Source organism: Patagioenas fasciata, chromosome 19, assembly GCF_037038585.1.
Source record: "Patagioenas fasciata isolate bPatFas1 chromosome 19, bPatFas1.hap1, whole genome shotgun sequence".
Lineage (NCBI taxonomy): Eukaryota > Metazoa > Chordata > Aves > Columbiformes > Columbidae > Patagioenas > Patagioenas fasciata.
In genome coordinates this window covers 11,364,227-11,390,528 of record NC_092538.1, presented here as the reverse complement: position 1 = coordinate 11,390,528, position 26,302 = coordinate 11,364,227, and the positions used below count along the sequence as shown (strand labels likewise).

At 43.5% G+C, this 26,302-nt stretch overlaps 1 protein-coding gene across 18 annotated transcripts in view; it reads left to right on the top strand.

Annotated features, from left to right (window-relative positions):
• The window catches only part of BCAS3 (BCAS3 microtubule associated cell migration factor), a 285,403-nt gene that overhangs the window by 85,540 nt on the left and 173,561 nt on the right, over positions 1-26,302 (top strand). For 15 of the 18 annotated variants that reach the window (XR_011741909.1, XM_065852781.2, XM_065852776.2 and 12 more), the window contains exons 16-21: positions 109-259; positions 6,484-6,528; positions 12,792-12,916; positions 13,457-13,622; positions 14,659-14,759; positions 25,260-25,360. Coding sequence is in view for 17 of the 18 variants with exons in the window: in XM_065852781.2 (XP_065708853.1) it covers positions 109-259; positions 6,484-6,528; positions 12,792-12,916; positions 13,457-13,622; positions 14,659-14,759; positions 25,260-25,360 (689 nt within the window). In the remaining variant the exon portion in view is untranslated. The remainder of the gene's footprint in view (positions 1-108; positions 260-6,483; positions 6,529-12,791; positions 12,917-13,456; positions 13,623-14,658; positions 14,760-25,259; positions 25,361-26,302) is intronic. The other 3 variants (XM_065852777.2, XM_065852775.2, XM_071816953.1) reach the window with 1 other exon arrangement.

Below are 26,302 nucleotides of genomic sequence, written 5' to 3'. Positions count from 1 at the left end.
TTTGATATGTTTTTGCTTGCAAGAGGCTTATCTCAGGTAGTCGTTAGAGATGATAAACGGAGGAAAGAATTCCAGTAATGTGTTTTATTACGTCTCTGTCCCATCAAGGTAAATTGAACAGCCAAGACACTTACAATAACTTCACGAACAATAATCCTGGGAACCCTCGACTGCTGCCCCTTCCAAGTCTGACCGTGGTGCTGCCTCTCGCTCAGATCAAGCAGCCAATGACTCTGGGGACCATCACCAAGCGCACAGGGTGAGTGTCTCTGCGCTGACCTTTCTTCACGTTACTTATAACTAACCTGCAAATAATTCGTGTTACTAGTGGTGCTTAGTTTTATTCCTTCTTTTAATTTCATTCCGTGTATTTACTGGCAACAGAATGGGGGCGGGGGGAAGAGGAGACAAGAAAAGAAAAGCAGCATCAGATAAGTAAATAAAACCTGCAAACAAATGTCTCAAACCTGAGGAGGATTCGTTTGGGTGGGTCATTCCCATGCAGTCTGCCAGGTGGGAAATGCCGTACGCCGACAGCAGGAGAAGTTTCACACCAGGAACCGGTACGGAACACAAGCAGAGCTGTATTCAATCACAATAAGTTATGGTTTTGCCTTTTTCTTTTTTTCCTAGTACATTTGTTTATTTTGATTTCCAAACTTTTCAAGCAGAAATTATTTTTGCCTATCAGAAATGGAAAGCCAGTAAGCCAGGTTGAGTAGAAAGAGCAAACTTAATCCCGCTGTTTTCTTGACCTTATTTTTCCTCTGAAGTGCCTGCTCTGTACTATGAGCCTCACGTGTGGACTCCATTGCGGAGCCAGCTGCACTTTGGTTCTTCTCCCTGAGCTGCGATAAAGCACTTCAAAATATCTCTGCTAAATACATATACGTTGTAATAACTCGGAAGATTTTGTGAGCTCTCTAAACAATTTTAAGTAAATTGATACCGTCCAGCAGTTGATACTTTTCTCTTGCTAAATTTCAAATCTTTTTGCAATTAATGCATAAAACCACTGGGTGATTATTATATAATTTTTTTTCCCCTCTCACCTTTTTGTTGTTCAAACCCCTGAATATTTTCTAGTTTAAAGTCAATTAATTTACAGATTGCTTTTACATTTTTAAGAAAAATAGATCGCGTATGGCGTGTGGTTGGCTGAAACAGTTGCGAGTCCTACAGGTTCATAAGGTTTTCCCCGTGTTGGCAGACGGGTGCAGGCGCTGTCTCGCTCGCTTCGGTGCTTTCTTACTCAAACCCCGACAGGGAGGTGAATTTTACCTTGTGTTTTGTGAACCGGGAATGATATTTCAGGCCAGAGCTCATAGACATTCCCCCTCTCCCTGAGTAATTCCCATATTCTGTGCTTGAGTGTTCAGGACACCCTGTAAAATCTGTTATTGCTTTGTTTAGCGCACTAAGTATGCATGGTGGTGATCTGAAGGCTATATATGTATTCGCATATATACGTGTGTCTATGTACATGTGTATCTGACAATCCAGTCCTGTTCTCACTGCTGGAAACAGGAATTTCATGCGGCTTGTTGAGCCAAATGGTGAACTGCAAACACACAGTTGCTCTCTGCACATCAGTTCCTGAGCTTCATAGAAAATTGCGAATGGAACTTATGAAACAGTAAAGAAACAGCATGAGGGCGATGTTGTGGTTTAACTTCTTCCACACCTACATTTCAGTCGCTTATTTTTGCTTGTTTATTTCCTGCTTACCGTTTAAACGCAGGTGAGGGACAAAGATTGTGCCAGCAACGGAGTGAATTTTGAAAGTATAGAAAAGTGATCGCAGGCGAGGATGAAAGGGGAGGCAGCAGCAGGGAGAGGCGGGTGTGCAGGGATTACAGCTCTTGACAGAGGGGAAGTATCAGAAAAATCACTCAAAGTGGACAGTTGGAGGACAGAAATGTCATTCTAGGCTCTGATCCTACAAGTGAAACAGACACTTAGAACTAGGAGGGACAAGACAGAAAGGAAATGAGAAGCCACCTGAGGCTCTGCTGGAGGAAGGTGATGTGGGGTGAGCGGCGCCCAGGATGATGTTGGAAAATCGCTTGCTTCACAATAGTAATTCACACAGCGGCCTTTACAAAGGCTGTTTCCTTAATGCTGGGCTGATAGCAGCAAACTTGCCTACAACTGTTGCAAATTGAATAAATCCGCGTTATTTTATTTAATGCTTTATTCTTAAATATCTTAAACATATTCAAAGAGTGCTCATAGTCATAGTTTTCTTTAAGTAAATTTGACTATTCCTGAACTGTCCCTGTCCTATTATTTGGTGTAATTTTAAAAACTAATTAAATTTAAAGTATTAGTGAGGCTTATGTAAGGGAGAAAACCACCGTCATGGGAAATACCCCGCTGTGTAAATAGGGTTTTCATGAATGAGGATCATAATTTTCAGCGAACCCCGCGTAGATGTGTGATGCGAAGCTGAGAGCTCCCTTCATTTGTTCTGCGTCCAAGAAATTGGATGAAAGTACACAAAATTAACATGAAAAGCCGCATTTGAAAGCAGGGATTTCAGAGGAATGCCTGGGATCCGAGAAGCCTGGCGTGCCTAAAATGACCAAATTGAGACAGCAGCCTTAACTTAAACCTCCAGGGGGCAAAGCGTGTGTTTAACATATTTAACATCTGCCCTCATATTTCTCAAAACACATAGCGATGTGAGTCTGTACAGTGTAATATTTAGACAGGACAGGGACCATCTGCCTCTCTCTGGAAGTGTGGGAGGCGCGAACCGCGGCGAATGGCAGCGGACAGATGTATTTACACCTACGTGGGCAGCACCTCTGAGCGCTGCTGCGGGGAACGAGGATCCCGTAGGAGCAGCTGCTGAACCGAGTGCTCATGCAGCGATCCCAGGACACGGGCTCGCTATCCAACGGGTTTTCTGATCCCAGGACATGGGCTCGCTATCCAATGGGTTTTCCAGTCCCTCAGAGCGCATCCCCTTCCTCATGTCGCTGCTTTTAAAGAATTAAACATTTTACCTCTTGCAATACATTTCTAGAAGGCAAAAGCAAGACTGAAAGAATACCATATCATCAGCAGTTCTGGATTTGGCAGTTTGCTTTTAACATATCAAAAGCCTTTTTAATACTAGACATCTTAATTAAATTTTGCGGATTTTCTTAACCAAAAAATCGAGTTGTGGGGGTTTTTTTTGTGTTTTATTTTTCTGCTCGTCTCCAAGACAGCAAAATATTTGTCAGGTACTGAAAGGACTGATCGGTGCTGTTAATAGCGTCTGTCCCAAGCAGAGCTGCAGAGCGCGTCATTTTACTTGACAAGTGGAATGGCAGTAAATTTTTAAAGTGTTTGCTGGAGCCCTATGGGAATGAAAGCCCAGAACCTGGGGTTGTTTCATTGTGCGCTGCTCATCACAGATGCTTTTTTTTCCTCATGCAAACTTGTGGGGTTTGGAACATTTTCCAATCAGTCATTAAACTCCTTTATCCTGAGCGAGACTCAGGTCTCAGCGCTCAGTACCTCCCAGCGTTACCACCCTGCTCGTGTCCTTGTGCCCTGCTCTTGGCTTCTTCCTTTGCTTGTTCGGGTCTCTCATTGTGATTCCTGCACCTCCACGAGCCGCTTTGGTTTTGTCCCTGTATTTTGTCATCCCGTTGAGTCGCTTTCCCGCAGCTCGTGCTGTCAGCACATGCCGAGGGGCAGACAGGTTTTCCCAAAGGGGCTCCAACACTGATGAGTAGGGAGGCGTCTTATGCTTGAAAGATTAGGGAGCGTAAGACAGTAAAAAAAGCTATATTTAATAAATCTTTCTATATCTGTGCCTCAGTTTCCCTCTCAACATTTTAATAGTATTGCTGAGTTCCTTCTCAAATCTGGTAAATGGGTTAATTCATTGCTCGTTCACAAAGAGCTTATAGATTTGAAAGGGGAGGAACAGTACGGTCCGTCTCATGCTGCTCTATACCCGGCCGTGAATCGGGATGCTGAAGACAGCTTTGTGCTTTGCAATAGCTCTGTGAACGTTCCTTGTGCTTGTGGCTTGGGTTGGAGTGAGTTTCCCCTTTGGAAGAACGTGGGGACACAGACGAGCTGTAATAAGGAGGAGGGAAATAAAAGATACAATAATTGCCCCGAAAAGAAAATGTCTTGTCAAAGTTGGCTTCTCAGACAGCAGCACTTGTTTTCTCTTTCTCCAGGGATGTGGTTGTTATATTTGTATCATACTTCATGCTCAGATTCATTACAGCTTTAGTGACACCAGGATGGGACCTGCGTTAGTTGGGGCTTGTCAAAACAGAGCCATCCAAAGTACCGTGTAGGCGAAGGAATAAAACTGGTTTGGTTTTGTTCTGTTTTCTTTTTCCATCCAAAAAATTTAGATAGTGTGTTTTTTAAACAGGGATCTCTATCCATTCTTCATCCCATCCCTCATTCCACCCCCAACAGGGAAGGGGGAAAGTACCTGAAGTGTCTGATGCAATTTTATCATTTTAGTGTCTTTATATTATAGGTACTGAAAATCTCTGATACCCATTTGTTTGGGTTTTGACTCAGAGAGCTTAATTTAGCCCAGGTTCTACTACTGAAGCAAGCAAAACCAGGGAGTGCAAAGTTATGATGTCACGGTACAATCAGGTAGGAAAAAGCAACTAAAAAAGTCAAGAAGAAAATGTAAAACTGAAGGTAAAGAATACAGAGGCAGGGCAGCTCCCCTGCTGCTGCACCCAGACATTCCAGCCCATTGCTCACTTGTTTAGGGGTCACCTTTAGCTTTTATTATACATTTTGGTAATAAAACAACTGTTTCAATGATTTGTCATTGATGCAAAATACATTAATCTGCACTAAACCTTGTTCAGATGTCACTAGATATGAAAGGATTCTCCCTAAGGCAGCACATAGTGGTGAGGGTTCGATTCGGTGGGTATGGCGCAGCTTTTTGAAACCTTAAGTAGTTTTTACTAAACACGATAACACAAAATCCAAGGATGTTTCAATTTTTTGCCGAAGCTCAGAATCAGCCAAGAGATTTCTGTTGGAGTTTGGAGTGGTAAATCAGCCTCATTCCGTGGTTCTCCTTGGGAACGTGTCCCTTGCCGTGCGTTTTCGCGGCGTCGCTCTGATGCTGTCGCCCAGTGCGGCCCATCTGCTGCTGTCTCTTCAGGGCTGGGTTCTCATTCCTACATCCCCCTCTCTCTCAGTTAGCGAACCGTCCGCACTGTGCGAAGGGAATAGCCAAAAACTATTGCTTATATAAATATCATAGGGAGAAAAAACGGTCATCTGAAAAGAAACGAGGTCTCATGAGGATAGAGGGAGTGGCGATTTGTCTCGCACGCCTTTTAAGACTCCAGTATAGTCTTGTGACGTCCAGTTACATTTACTTCATCATACATTAAAAACAAACAAAGCCTTCCGTTGAAGCACATATCCACCTGGGTCAATTTGTAATTAAAACAGAGATAATTTGTTATCGGGTCAGCATAGTATCAGGTCAACATAGCATGTAATCAGGTCAACATAGTATGTTGTGCAAAAAGATTTAAAACAAGGCCTTTGTTATCTTCTGCAATGTTCTGATGAGCTCAGCTAAATGTCATTTACCTCCTTCTTGCCGACAGAGAAACTGAGGCAGAGAGGGGAAAAGGGATTTGCCCAAACGTCCAGGATCATAAGTGGGAAATTCTAAGCTCCCAGTCAGATTCGACCGCTCGCCCATGGCTCTCCACACTGACACTAGACAGCTTCTAGGTTTTAAGAGATATTGGCTGTGGATTATGTAGAAGACTCACGTTTCCATGGAATATCTCGACGGTGCAACAGGCTGATCCTCTCTGGAGCCATTAGAATGGTGTTCAGCTCAGGGACGAAGTGTGGTGGCTCTGTGGATCATATTAATGACATCAAATAGATTTGCAATAGCCGAGGGTTCTCTTTCCCGCATTCAATGCAGGCTTGCGGGTGGGGGAATACGATCGCTGTGTCATAAAGATTTTTAATTAAACAGTGTGTTTCTGCCCCAGGAAAAGGGCTGAGTCAGTTCCTGGAAAAGCTTGTGCTTGTACCTGTGCTTGTTTTTACGTAGGACTTGCTTCTTTTCAGTCCGTTTCTAGAACTGTCCCACTCAGACCTTCAGTGTTTCACAGCAGACACCCACCTATTTCTTGCTTTTGATGCTAATTGCCTTTCTCTCTGAGTTCTGCCTGTGTTGTCCATTGAAGGCTGTGGGCAGGTTTCAGGAGACCTGAGCTGGGCCCAACCTCAGTCCCGGGGTTTGAGTCCCTCCCGTGGGTTTGCGTTGGCCGGGGGCCGTTCCGTGAGCATCAGCATGTTGGTTAATTCAAGGTCTCGTTTCTTTCAGGGCATCATGAATGGTGATAAAGAATTCTTTTGTTTACCTTCTGCATAAATCTGAATAGCATGATATACAGTGTACTTGATGGTAATTGAGTTCTCATCTAATTTCTGTGCATTTTTCCCCTTTACGTGAAGACCTTACCTGTTTGGAGCAGGATGTTTTTCCATAAAAGCTCCATGGTGAGTTCCCGGTTCGAACCCAGCATGCCTATAATTCATTTGCTGTCCTCACTCAAAATAACTCTGTGCTTAGACTTTTTAATTTGGGATTTCTCTTTTTTTCATTCGTTTGCTTGCATGGCTGATCCATAGGTGGAAGCACTGCATAACTTCACTTTTCAACTATGGATGTGTGTTCACCATCAAGCATTGTCAAAGAAACGCATTCGCTTTTGGTTTTTTCTCTTTTAATTTTGAGAGGATATTTAATTTTTAAGTAGCAGAGAAGTTGAGAAAATAGATTATTTTCCAGTCCAAAGCAATGCTCTATTTTTTCTCTCTAGCTTCCTTTATTACCATAGCGCTGAGTTGCTTACAGACAGAAACCATTGGTGATGGCCTCTCAAAAAGGAGCCAGACCAGCAGTGAGCAAAGTGCTGCAGGAAGAAAGATGAAGCAAGTAAAACGGGCACTGCAAAATCATAATAGAACAAGCTTATCACACTGGGGGAAAAAATAAACCACAGTTCTGTTAAAATCAGGATATTTGAGACAGAAATACAAAGGGATTTTGGTATTAATATGTAAACTTGCAGCATGTTACAAAAATAGAGACAGAAGAAAAGAGATGTAACAAGTTCTGGTGTGTTGGAGCTTGGTTCAGGATGCACATAGTGCTACCAATGGGGGTCGGGCAGCAAGAATGGAAGAAGTTTGGACATCTTGCAACTTGGAAAATGTAGAAACTTTCAGCTAGGAGATATAGATAAGAGTTTTTCATTAGTTGTTGTTGTTGGGGGGTTGTATGTGGTTTCTGTGTTGTTTTGTTGGGGTATTTTTTTGTTTGTTTTTGATTTTAAGTCTAGCTAAGACACTTGTTAGCTATATCTGTCCATATCTGTTAGAATATTTGTGTGTGGCTCTTGTTCCTACCACTCGCAGTTTGTTCCCCCTGTATCACCCCCTGTGTCTCTGCAGCAGAAGGAACGTCCTGGGAGCTCCGTTAGGACATGAGGTTAAGCAAGAGCTAAACCAAAGCTGGGAAAGCAAAGGCACTAAATATAACCCTAAAGAAAAGAAGGTGACATTGCCTTATTCCTAGAAAATACCTGTTCACTGCAGTAGTTCTCAGAACATTTCTAGATGTATTTTACACTGCACTTGGGTATTTCGTGATCTAAGAACAACAAGGGCCCTGGAAGGAGAGTTTTGCAAATGGGTTTTGTCTTAGAAATGGACGTGTCGGTCTCTGCACGGAGCGGCGGAGACGCTTGTCAACCAGAAATGGTTTTCGATTGAGACAAGATTAAAAGGCCTAGATTAAAGAGGAGAATATACGAAATAGACTCAAAAATTGTTGCCTGTCTTTCACAAGACTCTTTTGTGGTTTGTTTAGTGCCAGCGCTAGCTCAGAAATATGGGCTTTGCCGGCCTGCAGAGAAATGCAGATAAAAAACACGCTTTGGGTGGGGGAAGAAATCATGTTGTTTCCATTAAAGGTCTTAGTGAGACCTAAGATTGTGTAAACAAAATGGATGGAGATTTGACAGTTGCTGCCTGGTGAATGAAGGCGCCTACCATTGCCTCTCCTGCCTTGTCTTGCTGTTTTCATCATTTGGCGACTGGAAACATGCCTTTGTTTCCTTGTTTAAGGCACGGTGATAAATTGATTGAAATGTATGGATTTTGAGGCAGATATACTTTTTCAGTAATTGCCTGTGTAATTGCAAATTCCATGCGGTATTTTTCCCTTGCTGCTGCTTATATAGTCTTGATGAAACTTTTACCTTCAGCAGTCATCTATGTTTCCATTTTGGTGGGTTTAGCTGTGGAGTTGTGGACAAGGGCTTTAGGCTTTGTGAATCTGCTGGATTTGAAGCCTCTTTGTTGGGAATATAAAATCACCGTGTGATTCTCAGTCTTTGCCGACTGCATTTTCTTCTTTCTTTTGCTCCCACCACTTTTTTGTGCCATTTCAGTGGAAAATGTTTATGTCTGTATATATCTGCATCGCAGTGCTCCTCCATTTAGAATGGAAATAACCCTCCAAAATTCTGGTAGAATAGTTAATTCATATCAACACCACACATTTCCCCAAGTATAGTGGTATTTGGGTTTAACTTGGCTTTAGCAGGTGACATTGTCATTCCCTTCAGCTGGGGAAGGTGAATGTCAACAGTTGGTAACAAATGACACAAATATTGGCTTCGGTTGAGGTGCAGAACAAGAACTATGTCATTAAAAGGGGTTTTAATTACTACTGTAGTCCTGTAGATACAGATACAATTGGGATGAAAACACAGCCCGGTGTCCTGGAGTTGTTGGTGTAGTTACACAGTTGGGAGACCCAGCCAGGAAGGAGAACGCGGCTCATTGTCCCACTTGGCTCTCAAATCCAGAGCTGTTGTTTCTCATGGGGGACAGAAATCCTAAGGGTGGGTGTTCTGGTTCCATCAGCATCACTTGCTTGGTTTCAGTGTTGATTCCCAAAGCCCTGCACTTCTTCCTGTATCGCAACCCCTTCCAGTGAAAATATGCGACAATCTGGAAAGTTAGCGTGTTGTGAAGATTCTTTCAAATTAAACGTTTTTAAAAGTGAGGCCAAATGCGCCTTAATTTCAGTTCTTGGAATAATTTATGAAGTGCTGACAGGCTAAGAGCAAGTAAAGAGCAGGAGTTCGTAGCAGAAACAAGTCATTCAGCACCTGCCTTCAACATTATTGTTTTGTTATCATTTATAAAGCTGAGAGGGTGTTTGCATCTACAGAATAATGAGGATTTATAGTTTGCACGTTGTTAAAATATCACAATGGCATGAGAATATATTTTCTTAATGGCATTACTGTTACTGAAAATAAGTGGGCTTTGGAGGTTTCCTGAAAGAAACAAAGTTGAGTTGGAATGTATTGATGAAAACTCAGGGCTGGAGTAAAATGGTGGTAAAATGAAAGATTCCTGAGGTACAATAGTTGTCAGAATAGACTTGTTGACATCTCAGCAGTTTTTACAGAACTATGTCTAAACCAATATGATGTGCTAGTCTTTTATATTTTTAATTTGTCTTTATTAAGTTCAACCACATGAGTAATCTTGTTTCCCAAGGTCTGCTCTTGCAGGCTACGAAACATCATTCCTCAAGGGCAAATGTTTTGGCACTGAAACCGACACTCCAATGCATCCGTGCAAGATGTACACCTTAAAGACATGGTGTGAATACAGCGTAACTTGGACCTTTTCCTTGAAGGTTGTTTAGAATTGTATTGGGTTGAGTGTACGTCTTAGGACTAAGAGTGTCGGGAACCCCACAGAAATGTGCTGTTGTGGTTCTAGATTCTGTCGTGCTTAATGGTTGAAGGAATGACAGATCTACCTTGACTTGAGTGAGGCATTTGACACAGTCTCCCACAGCATCCCCACAGCTGAACTGAGGGAGTGCGGTCTGGATGAGCGGGCAGTGAGGTGGACTGGGAACTGGCTGAAGGGAAGAAGCCAGAGAGTCGTGGTCAATGGGGCAGAGTCCAGTTGAGGCCTGGATCCAGTGCAGTGCCTCAGGGGTCAGTACTGGGGCCGGGATTATTCAATATATTCATCAATGATTTGGACGAGGAAATAGAGTGATTGTCAGCAAGTTTACTGGTGACACCAAGCTGGGAGGAGTGGCTGACACTGGAAGCTGTGCTGCCATCAGAGACCTGGACAGGCTGGAGAGTTGGGCGGGGAGAAATGTAATGAAATAGAACAAGGGCAAGTGCAGAGTCTTGAATTTGGGTAGAAACAACCCCAGGTTCCGGTATAAGTTGGGGAATGACCTATTAGAGAGTAGCGTAGGGGAAAGGGACGTGGGGGTGACCATGAGCGAGCACTGGGCCCTTGTGGCCAGGAAGCCAATGGTACCTGGGGTGGGTTAGAAGGGGGTGGTCAGTAGGTCAGAGAGGTTCTCCTGCCCCTCTGCTCTGCCCTGGGGAGACCACACCTGGAATGTTGTGTCCAGTTGTGGCCCCTCAGCTCCAGAAGGACAGGGAACTGCTGGAGAGAGTCCAGCGCAGGGCAACAAAGATGCAGAAGGGAGTGGAGCACAATTTATTACAGAACTGGTTAAAAATACTGTTTGTGTGACAGTTGGCTGTTTCAAAGTGAAATAAAACCATTCTGAATTTTTCTGAGCAGCTAGTAAATACTTCCATGTATTAATATCAATTTAAATATATAATATATTCTAACATAGCTCGTGAAGTACCACTGCAAGCAAGGTAATATATTTATAGCTGGGAACTTTTTGGAATGTGGATTTCTGACCCGGTAATCTGGAGCTGGAGTTTAAACAGTTGGATATTAAGTGCTTTGTGGTGGTTCAATATCAGAGTTACTGACTATAAATTGCAGTTGCTCTTTTGGGACGTTCCAGCTTCTCCCGCGTGTCCAAGAGCGTCAGGACCGGTCTGAGTCCATGGAAGTTTGTCTGAGTCTTTCCATTGACTCTGAGCAGTGGGATGGAGTTTCTTTTGAAAGATTTTGGGGGTTTTGGGGGGTTTTTCCTTCCAAACGGAAGGTGTGACCGGGGTTTGGTGTGGGTGTGATTTTTGGCTGAGCCCGCTGTGCTCCAGCGACTCCAGCAGAGAACTGGCAGCGAACCGCAGCACAAGGTGTTGGGCAGCTCGGTTACACTTTCTGTACATCCCCTCCAGAAATGGCTGAAAACTGTAAGGTTTTCTCCCATTTCCACAAATGAGCTCATTTCCGGTGATACTCAGTAATTGCTGCGTTAGGTGAGCTCAGGTGGAAGGCCGTTTAAAATGAGGTTGCATGGCAGTAATGATGGAGACTACGTTTGTAACCACACGTTGTATTTTCCACGTGTCCCGTAGTGTCCAGTTGTGGAAGGAACTGAGGTGTTTGAGATCAGAGCGAGTTGTGCTGTTTATTCCAGTGAGATCAGGACTGAGCTGTAAGGGACCAAACCACGGGGTTTGGAGGTGCAGAAGTTGTAGAGCAGCCCAGCTTCTAGAATAATTCTCTTTAACTTGCTTTTCTTATGTTATTTTTACATTATGTTGGTCCATGATCTGTTCTTGCTTGAATATCCCTATTGGTTCATTCTGTTGAACCACTTCACCTGTATACAAATAATTTCTCATTAACAAAAAAAGGGTAATATGAGTTAAGTGCCATTATGACTATACATACTGTTCAAATTGCTTTCTGCTCTTTAAAAATACTTTTCTGCTGCTTAATTCCATCATGATACGTGCAATAATTGGTTAGCACATACATATATGCACTCATACTCTTAGAATTGAAGATCATTACGTAAAAAGGACCAAGTTAATGTGATGGTGTAATCACTGATATAATGTGGAACAAAGAATTAATACAAGAAAAAAGGAAAGGAAGGAGAGGTAGCAAGAGAAGGGAGCAGTGAAACAATGTAGAGAGAGAAATACATATTAATCCAATTAAAAAGGCTGGGAAAAAGAGGGGATGTGGAGAAGGAGGAATCCTGTGTGAGCTTCTCAGCAGCTTTTGTCATAGGGAAGGGTTGGCAGGTAACTGAGGATGCAGGCAACGCTCTGGAAACAGGTTGGAGTGGATACAAACCATCCTGTTCCATATCAGGTTCTGTAAGGACAAGCACTAAATGGTGTTTAAATGAAACATAAACTGCTATTTGTGCTCCACACGCTTTGTGGTGTTTCAGAGGAGGATGGATCTGAATATCTTTTTACATGATAGCATTCCTGCTTTGTTTTAACCCGTGGCTCGTGAGCGTGTGCATTGTTTCCCTTTCCTTGCATGTTGTTCCCTGTGTCCCTCCTGCCCGTGTCACGCGTGTCCCCGAGGTTCCGATGGCACCCGGGCTGTGCTGGGTGCTGGCTGATCAGCGTCACCCTCGGCTGGAGGATTCCTTGGAAAATGCCAGAAAATATCAACCACGTAGAATGACTGACCCAGAATCTGTATTTTCATTCCCAAAGGACTTAAAATTCTCAGTGTCTGTATTCACTTCAGAAGTTGTTTCTATTGAATGCAAATATTCAATATCGGGCCTCTTAAACAGTCCAACCAATTCTCCATTATGAGCCAGTGCTGTTGTTCAATTAATGAGTTCAGTAATCAAGGGGAATTTGGGACCTGTTATCAAGAAACACAAAAGCATCTGTAAATGCTAAATCCTATGGGAACTGCAGATATTCACCACTTCTGAATGAATGTCTTAGAATGACTACTAAGCAAGGCACATCTTAATATCTGAGAATTAACTTTCACAATTTTGTTCTTTCCTTAAGCAAATCCAAACCACCTCCCCAGATCTCACCCAGCAAGTCTGTGGGAGGAGAATTCTGTGTCGCCGCCGTCTTCGGATCATCCAGGTCCTGGTTTGCAAACAATCTTGGTCTGAAAAGAGAAAAAGGTTGGTATATAACACAAACAGGAGGCGCATTTACAGTTAAATTCTCTATTTGCTCATTTTGCCGGAACTTCTGAGCCGACGATGTTTAACTGTAGATTTTTGTTCCTGAAACTCAGTGATGATGGTGATTTTTGGGAGTGTAGTGGGAGTAAAGAGGACAATTTTAATTAGTGAGATAAATCATTGATCTTTTATTATGATATATGACAGAAACCAAACGTTGTTAGCTCAATCCAAAGATACTGCTTGAAGTTTCACTGAAAAAGCTGTAAGGTAAAGGTGAGACGCTCACCAAAGCAACTGTGCAGACATACGTGTGGCAATGTGAACACACCTTGGTGAGCAGCTCTGTTCCATCTGTTCTTACAGGAGCTATTCAGAGCTTCCTTGAAACAAGGGGCAAATTTTGTTCTTTGCGCAATTTTCTCTGTCTCTCCAGCCCTTTTGGTTCTTTTGCCTCACGTTTCTTGACTGCACTCACCTAAAGACAAGACATCTTTGCTGTTTCTGCAATAGGATTTCCTTTGTGCTTGCCAACAGATCAATCAAAGCAGTTTGTCGTGGAGTCGCTGTACATCATCAGCTGTTACGGCAGCCTGGTGGAGCACGTGTTGGAGCCGCGGCCGCTCAGCACCGCTCCCAAGATCAGCGACGACACCCCTCTGGAGATGATGACGTGCCCCAGAGCCAGCTGGACGCTGGTCAGGTACCACCTTCCTTGTACTTTGTATTATTAGCGTTATTATTACAGCAAGCTTTTGTAGAATTCCGTCAGCGCTTACGTGCCTGATTGGGACGCAACCATTTAAATGCTTCCGTAGACATGGAGCTACGTGGACATGTTTATGGATCAGCAGAGATCCTTACCAATCGGTGATTTTAAATGATCAGATTGTAATTTAGCTCTCTATATAAGGACTAGAAACAATTCCTTCAATAGTGTTTAAGTACAGAATTCTGCTGTGAGACATGAGTGAGGTTGCCACGATGAAGGATTGTGAAGAATGAGGCAAGTTATCCTGGGAGTAGCTGAAGGTTGGAGTATTTCTTAAGACAGCTGAAGAAATTATTCCTGACATGTGGAAGAAAGTGAACAAAAATTGATGAGAAAGTGTTGTCAGTGCTTTTGACGTTTGAAAATATTTTTCTATCGATTTTTCTTGGCTCCTATAGTCCTTAGTGCTGCTTATGGCGGGACTGGATTGATCAATACTTGATTTACCAAGCTATTTAGGAATGGCCCACCCTAATTAAAATTACAGCGCAGACTTCTAGACCATTATTGTTGAAATGAGTAGCTTGTAATGGAATTGAAAATTCTAATTGGATCAAGAGCCCATGACTTTACACAGCTTTATTTTCACAGTTTGTAAATGCCCCGTGACTTCACAGTGTGGAAGCAATGCCAGTTAACAGAACAGCGAAGCTCCCCGATTCTGTGGTGTGTTTGTGTAACGTCAGCACGACACACAGTGCTCCTAAACGCATTTGCCGACCGAAGCTACAACCACCCTCGTCATTTTTTTTGCACTCAACAAACAAGCATTGTCTTTTCCTCACAATCTGCGTGGTTCGGTCGTGCTGCTCAAGTGCCTGTGGTGTATGGCAGTGTTCGAACAAGCTAATTTAAATAATTACAGACATTTTGGGAGCTTGTATAGATAATTACATGTGATGACAGAAACACTGATTTACATTCTCTGTATTAGCTTAAATATTAATAGTCTTGTGTTTTACCTCAGAACTCCTCAGTGGAATGAACTGCAACCACCATTTAATGCGAACCATCCCCTGCTCCTGGCCGCGGATGCCGTGCAGTACTACCAGTATCTGCTGGCGGGCTGTAAGTAGCTGACAGCTTTTTGTCTTGTCTTACATGCACGTTTTAAGCCAAGTATGACTTTCTGCATTTATTTCAGTACACGTTCTACCCCAGAACCGGGCTTCATGTAACCTGTTAGATGGGGTGTTTCAAAAAGATGGACCCTGTTTACCCAATATACTGCTTTGGAATTGCATCCAGCTCTTTGATACACCCCGTAGTAGTAATGGTAGAGTAGCAAATATCGTTTCTGATACACATCGAAGTTGTGAGGCGGCTGTATAGCCAAAACGTGAGCGCTTGGTGGCCTTGCAAGTGACCCCCGAGATGCCCTTAAGCAATGTATTGCAAAGAGAGGCTGAGCAAAAGCCTTTCTGTGGGTACCAGTGCTTATATACACAGATCACATTGATCCCACGTGCTGTAGTCAGGTGTGGGAGTGGGTCACCCAGCTCAAACACTGCACGTTCCAAATGGTTTTGTGCTGAAAACTTTTTAAAGGAAGAAGAATGAGTGGTGACTAAATTCCAAGAAAATAATGAGTTTGTATTATTTGAATGACAGTGGAGACTTTTAATTCAGGTTTTAATTCACATAATAGGAATCTTTAAGATGGGTGCGGAATGCACATAAAAGGAGAATAATAAACGCTAAAGACAAAAAATAATCTAGAGAACATAGTAAAAATGTCATTAACAGAGAAATCTGTGTCTGTCTGATCTTCTTTGAAGTTTTATTTGCCTTCTGGATTTATTCCACCTGAAGCTACTCAATGAAGCTTCTGAAAAAATGGAGTCAACCTGGGATTCGCACAAAAGAGCCCGAGACACCTGTTGGCTTCCCCCTGTTAAAACCAGGCTGAAAGGGCATTCTCCGCCTGCACTTACCTGCAGCGCCGCGACGGGCTGGCCCGACGCGCAGCCCGCGGTTTGATGTGCCCTCGCGGCCGTCAGGGACTTTAATTGCCAGCAAATGGCTAAATAGGGGGTGAGGGTGAATGTTACATCTGTCTGCCACGTCAGTGGTGAGAGGAGCTCTGGCGCCGGTTCAGGGTCACTATTTGTATCTGTCTATCAGAGGTAGAATGCAGCAGTTCCTCTCCGCTCCTGTATAGCATTTCTGCCGATTGTTTGGCTCCATTAAGTGTGCAGGGGAAATAAAAGCCTGAATGACCAAGTCACAAGGGGCTATGGATAGACCCTTTCTTTGTCCACACTCAGAACATTGCATTAGGTCTCATTATCCATTTATAATAAGCGACCTTTGCCCCCCGGGTCATTGAAAAATCCTCAGTGTGCTTTTTAGCACAGAGTACCTCTGTCAGCAGACGGGCAGAACAATGAAACGTCTGGCGCTCCGCTCGAAGGGCTGGATGGGCAGGTTTTCATAAATCCGCGCTTTGATGCCAAAACCCAGGACCAAAATCTTCCTTAGTCTCTGAAAAGTGTAAAGTAGACCCAGTGAGTCCTGTGACGAAAAGAGAATATTCACAAAACACTGCACTTAGTTATTTACATGCAGTTCAGCTCTTAAGATTTTTTTAAGGAATCTTAAAGTTATGTTCACAGCTAATAAGGAAGTAACAAGGAACCATTGTTCCAAGGAATATTTTGTACAACAAGTGGCCACGACCTTTATCCCAAGGGCGTTTATGAGTGGATTAGCACAGCTGTTTCCTTGCTGCGGGGTCAGCCGGGACATCTGCTGCCCAAACCTGCATCCCAGGATGCGCCCGGGCCCACCTGAGCGCTGCATTGCGGCCGGGGCGGAGAACGGAGGGACTGGGCAGCGAGAGATTTGGACCTTACTGGAAATTCAGGGCTTGCAATTGAACTTCTGTGTTAAATTCCTCAACCTGCTGACCTCGCCGTCCTCCTCACGGCTCTTAGAGGCCTTTTGCAGTTGGTCAGAGTGAAAATAACCAGTCCTGAAAATCTCCTCAACTTCTGACAGAGCAGATTTCACACCTGCTTTTGGTTTATTCATTTATTATTTTTTAAAGCCTGGATATATTACAGTCCTCAGGTCTTCTAGTGGGTGTGAGGTGCTGGATGTTTCTCTCCTACCCTCCTCAGATTTTATAATAACCTTTTACCTTATTTGTGTCTCTAGTATCCCCTCTTTATTTGCTTGTGTTCTGAGCAGCTCCTAAATCTAATCACAACAGAGGAGGGAAATGCAAGATGCACGTTGTTCTTCCTATCTGTGTGTCCCATAAGGTAAATACCATCCCCTGGTGTAGCTCAGCTGCTGGTGGAGCAAAGCTGAGCGGGGCACTTGAAATTGGACCAAAAGCTGCCCAAAAAAAAGGTAATGAATAAATGAGAGGTGATTCCTCTCCTCTGTCTCTGCAAAGGGCACCTTCACGTTCCGGGCAAGAGTTTTGGCTCATCAGGACCAATTTTATGGAGAGGACCTGCAGTTGTCAGAAGTGGGCCAGGGACAAGAATTAATATATTAACTGGTATGCAGTACTCTTTGACAAATTGCTTACTAAATACATCAAAATTGATTGGACATTCCATGTTTAAATTGACGAATGACTGCATTAGGGGAAGGAGGGAAATCCATTAATTACAGCTGCCCTCAACCGTAGGAAATGTAATCGTATAAATATAGATTTTGTTAAAACAAAAGTCTCTACTTTACTGTAGTGTTGCTGGTAAGTGTACTTGCACCTCTTTGCTATTAAACCTCCAATAGGAGGTTTTGAAGACAGATCTTTGCAACTGCCTTTAAATAATCAAAGGCCATTTGTGTTGTGTTCAAAGGAATGATGCAGTGTTCCTGTATCCCACTCCGACCGCTTCTGGAAATGGTTCCTCCCTCCGAAAAACGGACACGTAGCTGAGGCTTCTGCTGTCTCATTAATTGTTTATTCTAAATGCACTGTAATTCATGCTCCATGATGTTAGAATTCGAACCAGTACTCGGTATTCCCGTCCTTTGTTCCTGTACTGGTTTCCAAGCAACACTCGCAGGGCTGTTACTTATTTCTGAGTAAGAATTTGCACTTGAGTTAGGCCTGAAGATGTAATCAGTTTTATAGACTTCGTTAAGGGATTCTTGAATAGATTAAGCTTTGTATTTATAGCTGCCTTTGACTTTTGGCTGTTACAACAGATTTTCGTTTCTGGACCAACATGTACATATCTTGCATTTTACTGAAAATGGCTTTTGTTAGGAGTCAAACACGGTAACTGTTCATTGTCTTCAAGGGAGGGGGCTGGCCCTTCCTCGCTGTTTGTTTGGGCTGAACGATAACACAATTTATACAGCTAATCTCTGCAGCTCTGACATCATGTTTGCACTGCCCGCTGCCTCCAATGAACGCGCTGCGCCCTGAGCGAGACTTTTGTCTCTGAGCAACATTGCGGTTCTTTATGGCCTATTTTATATTCCGCTCCGACATTCCATGGTTGGAAACAAAAATTCCAGACATAGAGCTGGTGAGCATAGTGCAGTGGGAAGCAGGAGCAAGTGTGTTAAATAATTGCGTGAATATGAAGACAGATACTATGAAAAACAAGCTGTTGTGCGTGTAATCATAGCCCAGGTGCTGCCGTATGAGTTACCCCGAGCACACAGTGAGGACTCTGGTCGTTCTGCTTTGCAAACCTTGTTCCATGTGCGGGGCAACGCAATGCTGGTCTAGGAACAGGCTAATCAACCGGGACTGATAATTACATTTACTGTTCTACCGCTTTTTAAGCCTTCTACCTCTGTTTTTCTTCTTGCACTCTTTTGGGGCTGCAAATTTAATGCTGCATATTTAATACTTTCACTCTATGAAAGGATATACGTCACGGTATGTACCCCGCTATATCCATAGCTATAGTGTGTGTGCGTGGAGCCTGTTCTGTGGGGCAAGAGCCGATGTTGCTGTGGGTATGTTCAATGTCTATCACAGCGGAGCTTGATTCCAAATAATAAAACTGATCAAAACCAGAGCCCATTCTGTAACCATTACTCTCTCGTGTAGTTACGAGGTGTTCAAAGCCTTTTTGCTCTGGTTCTGTGGCATCTCCGCGTGGCCGCGCTCGGACGCGCTTTGCAGCCGTTGCAGCACTTTGTGCTCCCCGTTGCCCGTTGCTGTGGCTCTGCTGGGCTTTACTGGTTCTGCAGCAGCACTGGCGGCACTTAGAGCAAAGCTGGCCAGTTTAAGCTCATCTCCCGATGCAGACTATCTAAGCAGAGCTCTCTGGCCTTACCCTGAGATGAGCTGCCGTGCTGTGAAGCCTGGAGAGGAGTTGGGGCAAGCCGTGGTGTGCGGGTTAACGTTTTAAACCGCCGTCGTTTTTATGTGCTGATCATACGAACGCTGCCTAAACTACCGGCCTTTCAGATGTACCTGTGAGCCACCAGTGAGGGCTTTTCCACAGAATTGTGTCAATTCACTGCTTAAAACTGCAGGAAAGTTCCCACCATTCGTACGAAGTCGGAGCGATGGAGCCGGGTGATCCGTGCGACGGCACACGGGGCAGCGGCTCCGTCCCCAGCGAGCGGGCGCAAAACCAGCCTTGGGGTGGAGTCCCTGTCACCGGACACATCACGTTTCGATGATTCTGCCAGGTTTTTCACCTCTATTCTCAGCAGGTCTTGCAGCCAGCCCTCTGTTAGCTGTTAGCGCGATGAGCTTCAAGACAGGAAGCTGTGCTTTGTTGTTATTTGGGTGTTTTGTGTACAACCAGCACACAGCTGAGATTCCCTCTGCTTACTTGGGTACATATGTTTAAACCTTATTATCCAGATGGGAATTTTTTAATATATTTTCTAGCCTCTCAACTTGCCATTATTCTTTTCAGTTCACATTGCCTCTAGCTAGGGTGGCATTCTCTTGAAATTCTACTTCGTTAGTGCCTTCTAATAAAAAAATACAACCTGCTTTTTAAAGGAACTTCCTGGGTCTCTGCATCACTGGTTTCAAAGGAGTTGTGTAGATGTCGTTTAAAGATCCAGATCCTTTGGGAATGGGGAATGATTGATAATTCCTTGGTGTTTTTCAGGAGGACTCTTCCATACAGGAAAATGAGTTTCAGAATTCAGGGAATTAAGTGTTTATCTTGACTGAGGTATTCTCTCCAAATACTACGTGAAAATATGGGGGGGTGTGTATATATACATAGATGTGAAAATATATGTGATACAGGTAAAATTTTGGCAATTGAAAAGAGATTTCACATTTGGAATTTTTTACTGTGTTTAAAACTGTGGCAGATCTTATATATATATACATATATATATAAATAATATATTTTGATTACAGTTTAAAAAGTTCAACTGATTCCACGTATGCGTTTCTCTTACAGAATTGTTGTGTGCATTTGGGGTTTGCTGGCAATAGTCACAAACAGCGAAAATGGCATTTTCGGGTTTGCTTGTTACACTCGGAGGCGTAACAGATTGCAAGCTCATCTGGATCACCTTCCTTTCCAGAAAAGATGTTTCGAATGGAATTGTAGTTCACGGTCTTTTTAAAGGGAAAACTGAAGTTTCCCTAGAAGTGGAACGTGCACTTTGTGCTGCCTTCGGGAGCCAGGACGAGGTGGGCAAGGGAAGCAGATGGAGTTTCTGATGGCGCACACTGGTTGGGGTGAAGTGCTGCATCATTGCACACCAGCACTGGAGTAAATCGTGCTCCGTTATTCAGCCATAGTTGGTGTTTGTGCAATAATATAGACGAGGTGGATAAAAATTAACTCTGTGAGGTACGTTAGATGCTGCCAATGTGTGTTGAGTTTTTGACGCAAATATACACCTGGGCATGTGCGCGACTTCATCAGATTACCAAGCACTTGCCCGTCTTAATCCGTATTTTATAAACTAAATGCTGGAAACAGCACCGCGTATAGGAATTAAAACACTTTCAGATGTGTACAAACAACAATAATGAACAAGGGCACATGCTGAAACAGTTCTTTACTATGCTTACATGGTCATCTGGAACTTCTTAGAGAGGGGTCCATCAACACGAAGGGGTCAGTTTTCAAAGCAGTGTACAGGGATTTAGCCGCGCGACTCCTATTGACGTTAATGGGAGTCAAACGGGTAAATCCCCACGCACCGCTTTGAAAATTTACTACTAAGCCTCTTGACTTCTCACTACATACTTTGATTGTAACAGTAATCCATGGTTAACATAATTTTCCCGACAATAATGTCAAACATACTTTTGAAGTCAGTGAATTATAGAAATAGTTACCTCTTCCTTAATTCTTTAAAGATGGCCATCAGATGGATTTCACCATAGGTTCGTGCAGTTGAAATTATTCTTTAACTCAGGAAAGAATAGATACGTTGTCCTTTGGTGCAGAACCGAGGGCCTGCTCCCAGTCTGAGTGTTTAAACAGCCTTAAATACTCCGTACGGTGAGTAAAACCAGTTCCAGCTCTCCCCAGCGTTAACTGGTTTAACTTGACTGGTTTCTTATGGGAGCTTTAGAAAGAGAAGCGGGAGTGCGGCACATTGAACATCTCCTCTTGCAGCCATCAGAGCTGGGGAAAATGTACAGAGAACTCGCATCCCGATCACAGACATACCTATTCCTTTAAGATTTAAGTGCTGATACAGAGAACGGATGGTCTATAAAGCACCTAATAAACTGTGGGCAATATACAAATAATGAATGAATAAATCTGTAAGTCAGTTGGTGGTGTGAAAGAACCGTTAGGCTGGGTAAACTCCTGGTTTACGGGGTTTTTTAAGCTTAATTTTATGACTTTTATGCGTATAAGAATCTCAGAAAACCCTAACAGGGAGAAGTTCGGGGTGAAAGAAGATATTTGAATTTACATGGCATGACCCTGCAGAGCTTTACAGGCTGAAACACGCATAAAAACCAGAACTTTGTTCAGTAACATGTACCCACAAGTAAAAACACATAGAGCATATCACCAAACTGCAGACAGTTTATTTTGAACAGCGTTCCATCTGAAAGGAAAACCTGGTCTTGGCTTTATTGTTAAGCTGGAGCAGAAGCAGAGCCAGAGACACTGACCTGCACGGGAGGTTGAGGGGGTAGCGTTCCCTGAGCAGCTCTTGGGCCTGAACTCGGTGGCAGATTTGGCTCTGTGATACACAACCCCGGCTCTGCCAAGCTCCGGCACGTCCGTCTGATGGAAAACAAGGGCAACCTGTTGAGTTTGAAGCCGCCGCCTTAGACCTGAACCGGAACGGGCACGTTCTGCTTGTGGTGGGTAACGCAACGAACGCGCCGGTCCTTCCAGAATTCGCGCCAAGGAAATCATTGCCATTGCGGAGCTCAGTTCTAAGGGAAGTGCTCCTGAAGCGTGTTGACAAATGTGATTACCTCAGGTCTCTAAACCACCTATGGTCATTTTAGATAGAACTTAGGAACTGCAGAAAAAGCATCAAAATCGCATCGGTGTGTGATTTCTATGCAACCAAGGGATGCGTGGTTTTTATTGTGCTCACCTGTTGGTGGCTGCACGTGGACACAGGACAGACTTCACACTTGATGACCCTATTTCCACTAGGTTTTAGAATCTTATTTCAAATCATAAGTATTGTGTTTTCAGTTGGAATAAAGGAGAGCTCTCTGCGTATCTGCAGGCACAGAACAAACAGTCTTTATAGTCTGCAAATGCCTTTGTTTGCTCTTAATTTGGACAAACTTGCATCCCTGCGAGAAGAGCACGTTGGGAATGTCATATATAACTCTCAATTAAGTTGAATTGTGTAAAGCTCATTTATATAAATGAGAAAATTAAAACCTTTTGGTTCAAGAAGTACACAAAACTAAGTAAAACTAATGATTTATTGTTCACAAATTAAAACCATAAGTGCGCACACTACAATTGAGCTGTAGTGTTTCTTTGTTCCAACACTTGTGTGCTGCTGAAAGATGACAATTTATAATCTTTGGGTGAATAAAGAGTTGTCTTAGGTCTAGGTATTTATTGTGTATTTAACCCATCTATGAACAAACCCACTGTTTGTTAATTCCAGTATTTGTCAGGCGTGTGTATTTTGGTCGTGCTCCTGTGGCAGGAATGCCTGTGCAAATTACCTGAGCTTAATCAAAATCGCTTGTTGTCTTCATTTGGCACAAATATTGTAGCACGGCAAAGTTTCAAAACAATGAGGGTTTTTTCATATTTAATCATTGAACTGCGTGAATCAGGTCCTGGAGTCCAGAGCAATATCAGCTGGGTAAGCACCAGCACCTTTCATTTTGAGACTAGGAAGTAGAATTTGAATTTTATGGAAACTGAAAAACCTCTGTGTCCCAGCATAAGGACAGATTGGCTGATGTGCGAGCCTGCTGTCATTTCCAGCGTGAATTCAGATTTCCAAAGAATTAATCTGCAAGATAGAAGATTATTTTCAAGCTCACATTCCTGGAAATGTCCCTCCGGACTGAAATTAATCTCGTCTTGGAACTCGACACCAATGCGAGAGGTTTGTGACCCAGCAATGAAGAATCAGGGTTACATTTTTAGAACGTGTTTGTTCCTGGAGCTTCAAGGCCATTTTAACCCCTAAGAAATGCCCGTGTGTGTGTGTGTGTGGAGCTGGGTTTGCCCGCGGTGACGCCGGGACCATCGCTATCAAAACCAGACCCTTTCTGCGCCTGCTTTTGGGAGAGGTGTGGTGCGTAAACGTGATTTTATTAAATAGCAAAATAAATGACTGGGGTTTGACCTCAGCTGGGGCTTTATCACTGTTGCCCTGCTGGTGAACTCCAGGGCAGAGCTGCTTTGTGCAATTCAGCATGTCGTCACTTTTTTTGGTGGAAAGAGTTAACGCCACGCTCCGAAACCGCGCCGAGCCGGGGGTTATTGCGGTTCCTTGGGGAAAGGCCACACAGCATCGGGCCGAAACTCTTTACATTTGAATTTATGTTTCGCTTTAATGCCGTTTTGATTTTCCAGCGAAGTGCAGGTGACACAAGGGGGAAACATGGTGACCGGGCAGGGTGGACGCTGCTCCCGGGGCTCGTGTTTGCAGCTCGGCCCCGAACAGCAGCTTCCCCAATCCTGACAGCTCCGGGAGTTGCCCCTGGGAGAGAAAGAACAACAACCAAAAATTCAGAACAGTCCATAAAGTTCTCGTTGGTTTGAAAGCAAAAACATGTGCCCGAGTCCTGAGCGGTTTGTAGCGGAGCTGAGGAGGGGGAGCCTGGAGTCGATCAGCTGCGTCCCCACCGTTCGCTGCTGGGGAATCAGATACGGGGCAGATCAGCGCAATGGGAAACGTATGGAAATCCCGGCTGGCACTGAGTTTCATATTGAGATGTTTACTGTGAATCGCCAGCTGTTTGTAACCCGGGAAGGTGTGTGTTTTCTTAATACCAGTTTGGTATGGGCTGGACGGACAGCTCTGTGAGTTATCCAATTAGGTCTGTCACTGTTGGAATAGAGCAGATTGATTTAGTTTCTATATGATCTTTTGAGGTCCCTTCCAATCCCTAACATTCTGTGATTCTGTATTATCTTGCAAACCAATGAACCCCAATGCTGTGGTCACTGAGGTGCATGTGCGCATACGCACGAGCACAGATTGTATTGATGTCAATGGATGTGACAGATGTGCAGTATCTCATGAGAAAAACTCGACACTTTGTAAGAATATATCCTAACGTATATAGCACTTTAAATAATTCTTTAATAAGTTAAGCCCTGAACTGAATTTAGCATATTGCATGTGTTGGAGTAAGGACACACGGCGATTTGGAGGTGTTAGAAGTGGCTCCAGAGCTGAGGTTGGGTTGGATACCCACTGACACACCACCATGAAAATCCCTGCATTTCATACAGCGTATGGATTTATGAAACCCCGTGCTGTTTATATTATAGAGGCGCCGTTCTGTATTTATGGTCACAATTGTGCCTGCTTTGCCATTAGAAACTCCTGTTATTAGGGGTTTACAGCATGGCTGTAAAAATTTGTAGTGGATGGAAAGTTGACACATAAGGGTCAACCCCGTAATATAGTTTTTAAAAATCAATTTGAAAACTTCGAGTCATTTTTTCAATTACGTGAGGGTAAAAAATATTGGTTCTAATTTTAGGATTGTCCGATATATAAAGGCTATGGCATAAAACTCTTGTTTTACCAAACTAAAAATGCTGTTGTTGCGTAACATAAGCTTTTCAGGGTGTATTTCTTATCTGTTCAGAATTATTACATAGTATTACCTTTTGTGCTCTTGGTGTAGTTCGCATTCTGAAAAGTTTGTAGAAAAGGCTCCCACATGGACATTTCTCAGTGCAGAATTCCTCGAGATAGGTGGTTGTTGTCTGTATTGGGCTGTTCCGTATGTTCATTAAGTACTTAAAGCTGAAAGAAGAGCCAGTCGGGTTATCGTAGTGGTGTGTGTACACATCCAATCTTTTCAGCCCTTTTACTGTCAATATTTGAGCTCTTTCTGTGCTCCAACATACTGTCACAGATTTAGGAAGAGACAGACATCGCTATACCCGTAACTGGCTGAAAAAGCTCATTTTAAAAAGCGTTTCACAGTAAGCCTGACTTATGAATTTTTCTTCTTCCTTTCAGTGGTTCCGCCGGGGAGCCCCGGGCCCATCACTCGCCACGAGTCCTACGACAGCTTGGCGTCCGACCACAGCGGGCAGGAGGATGAGGAGTGGCTGTCCCAGGTATGGCCCCGTGTCCTTCCCCTCCCCAAGGCAACAGCGCTGGGATCCGCTGGATCTAAAATACACAACTCAAAATGGAAAGCGAGCTTCCAGCAGGCCATGGGTGTTGCTGTGTATGAAACCGACTTCACTCCCGACTTAACATGGGATGAATTTGATGGTCTTTACCTTTTAAACTGTATTAGAAGCCATATAAAGCCCCATCAGTGCTGGCACAGGTCACGTCCTGGGGCAGTTCCGGCTGCAGTAGGAAGTTCACAGTGGTGACAAAACGTGACCTTTTCCTCCTGATGTGGTCCTTTTCAGACCTGGGTAAGGGAAGTCAGCTTGACAAAACAACGATGCCTTTTCAGTTGTGACCTGTGCGATACTGACTGCGTTTTAACAGAAAAAATGGTAGATTAACTGGTTTGCTTCCTTCTTTTCCTGGTTATCAGTTACTGCATCTCCTGCTGATGATTCCCGTGGGTTATGGCTGCATACAAATGCCGTAGCGCTTTACAATGACCCGGATTATTTTTATATGAGGTTAAATCTTTGTAGTTTTATCCATTCTTGCTTTGTTTCAGTCAATTAAGCTTCTCTTTAAGAACTCGGTACCTACACGACTATTTGGCTTAAAACATAGCTTCATTTTAAGAATGTAGGTCATGAATAATACACTGAGAATTAGTTCCTGGTAGAAAGAAAAGGTTAGAGTTAAATAAATAAATAAAAATTACAATCGCTCTGGATTTACCAAAGCAATTACAGGGTACCTGGTACATGGAATTCATCCTTACAAATTAGGTGGGTTTCCTTTGGCTTAAGAACAACATTGTTACGGGAGCGATGCATTAAATGTGTTGCTAGGGTCTATGGCATAAATATGAAATATTCATGGATGTGATTTGCTTCTCCCACTGGTGAATAAATCATATCCAGCTTTTTCCTAAAATGAGA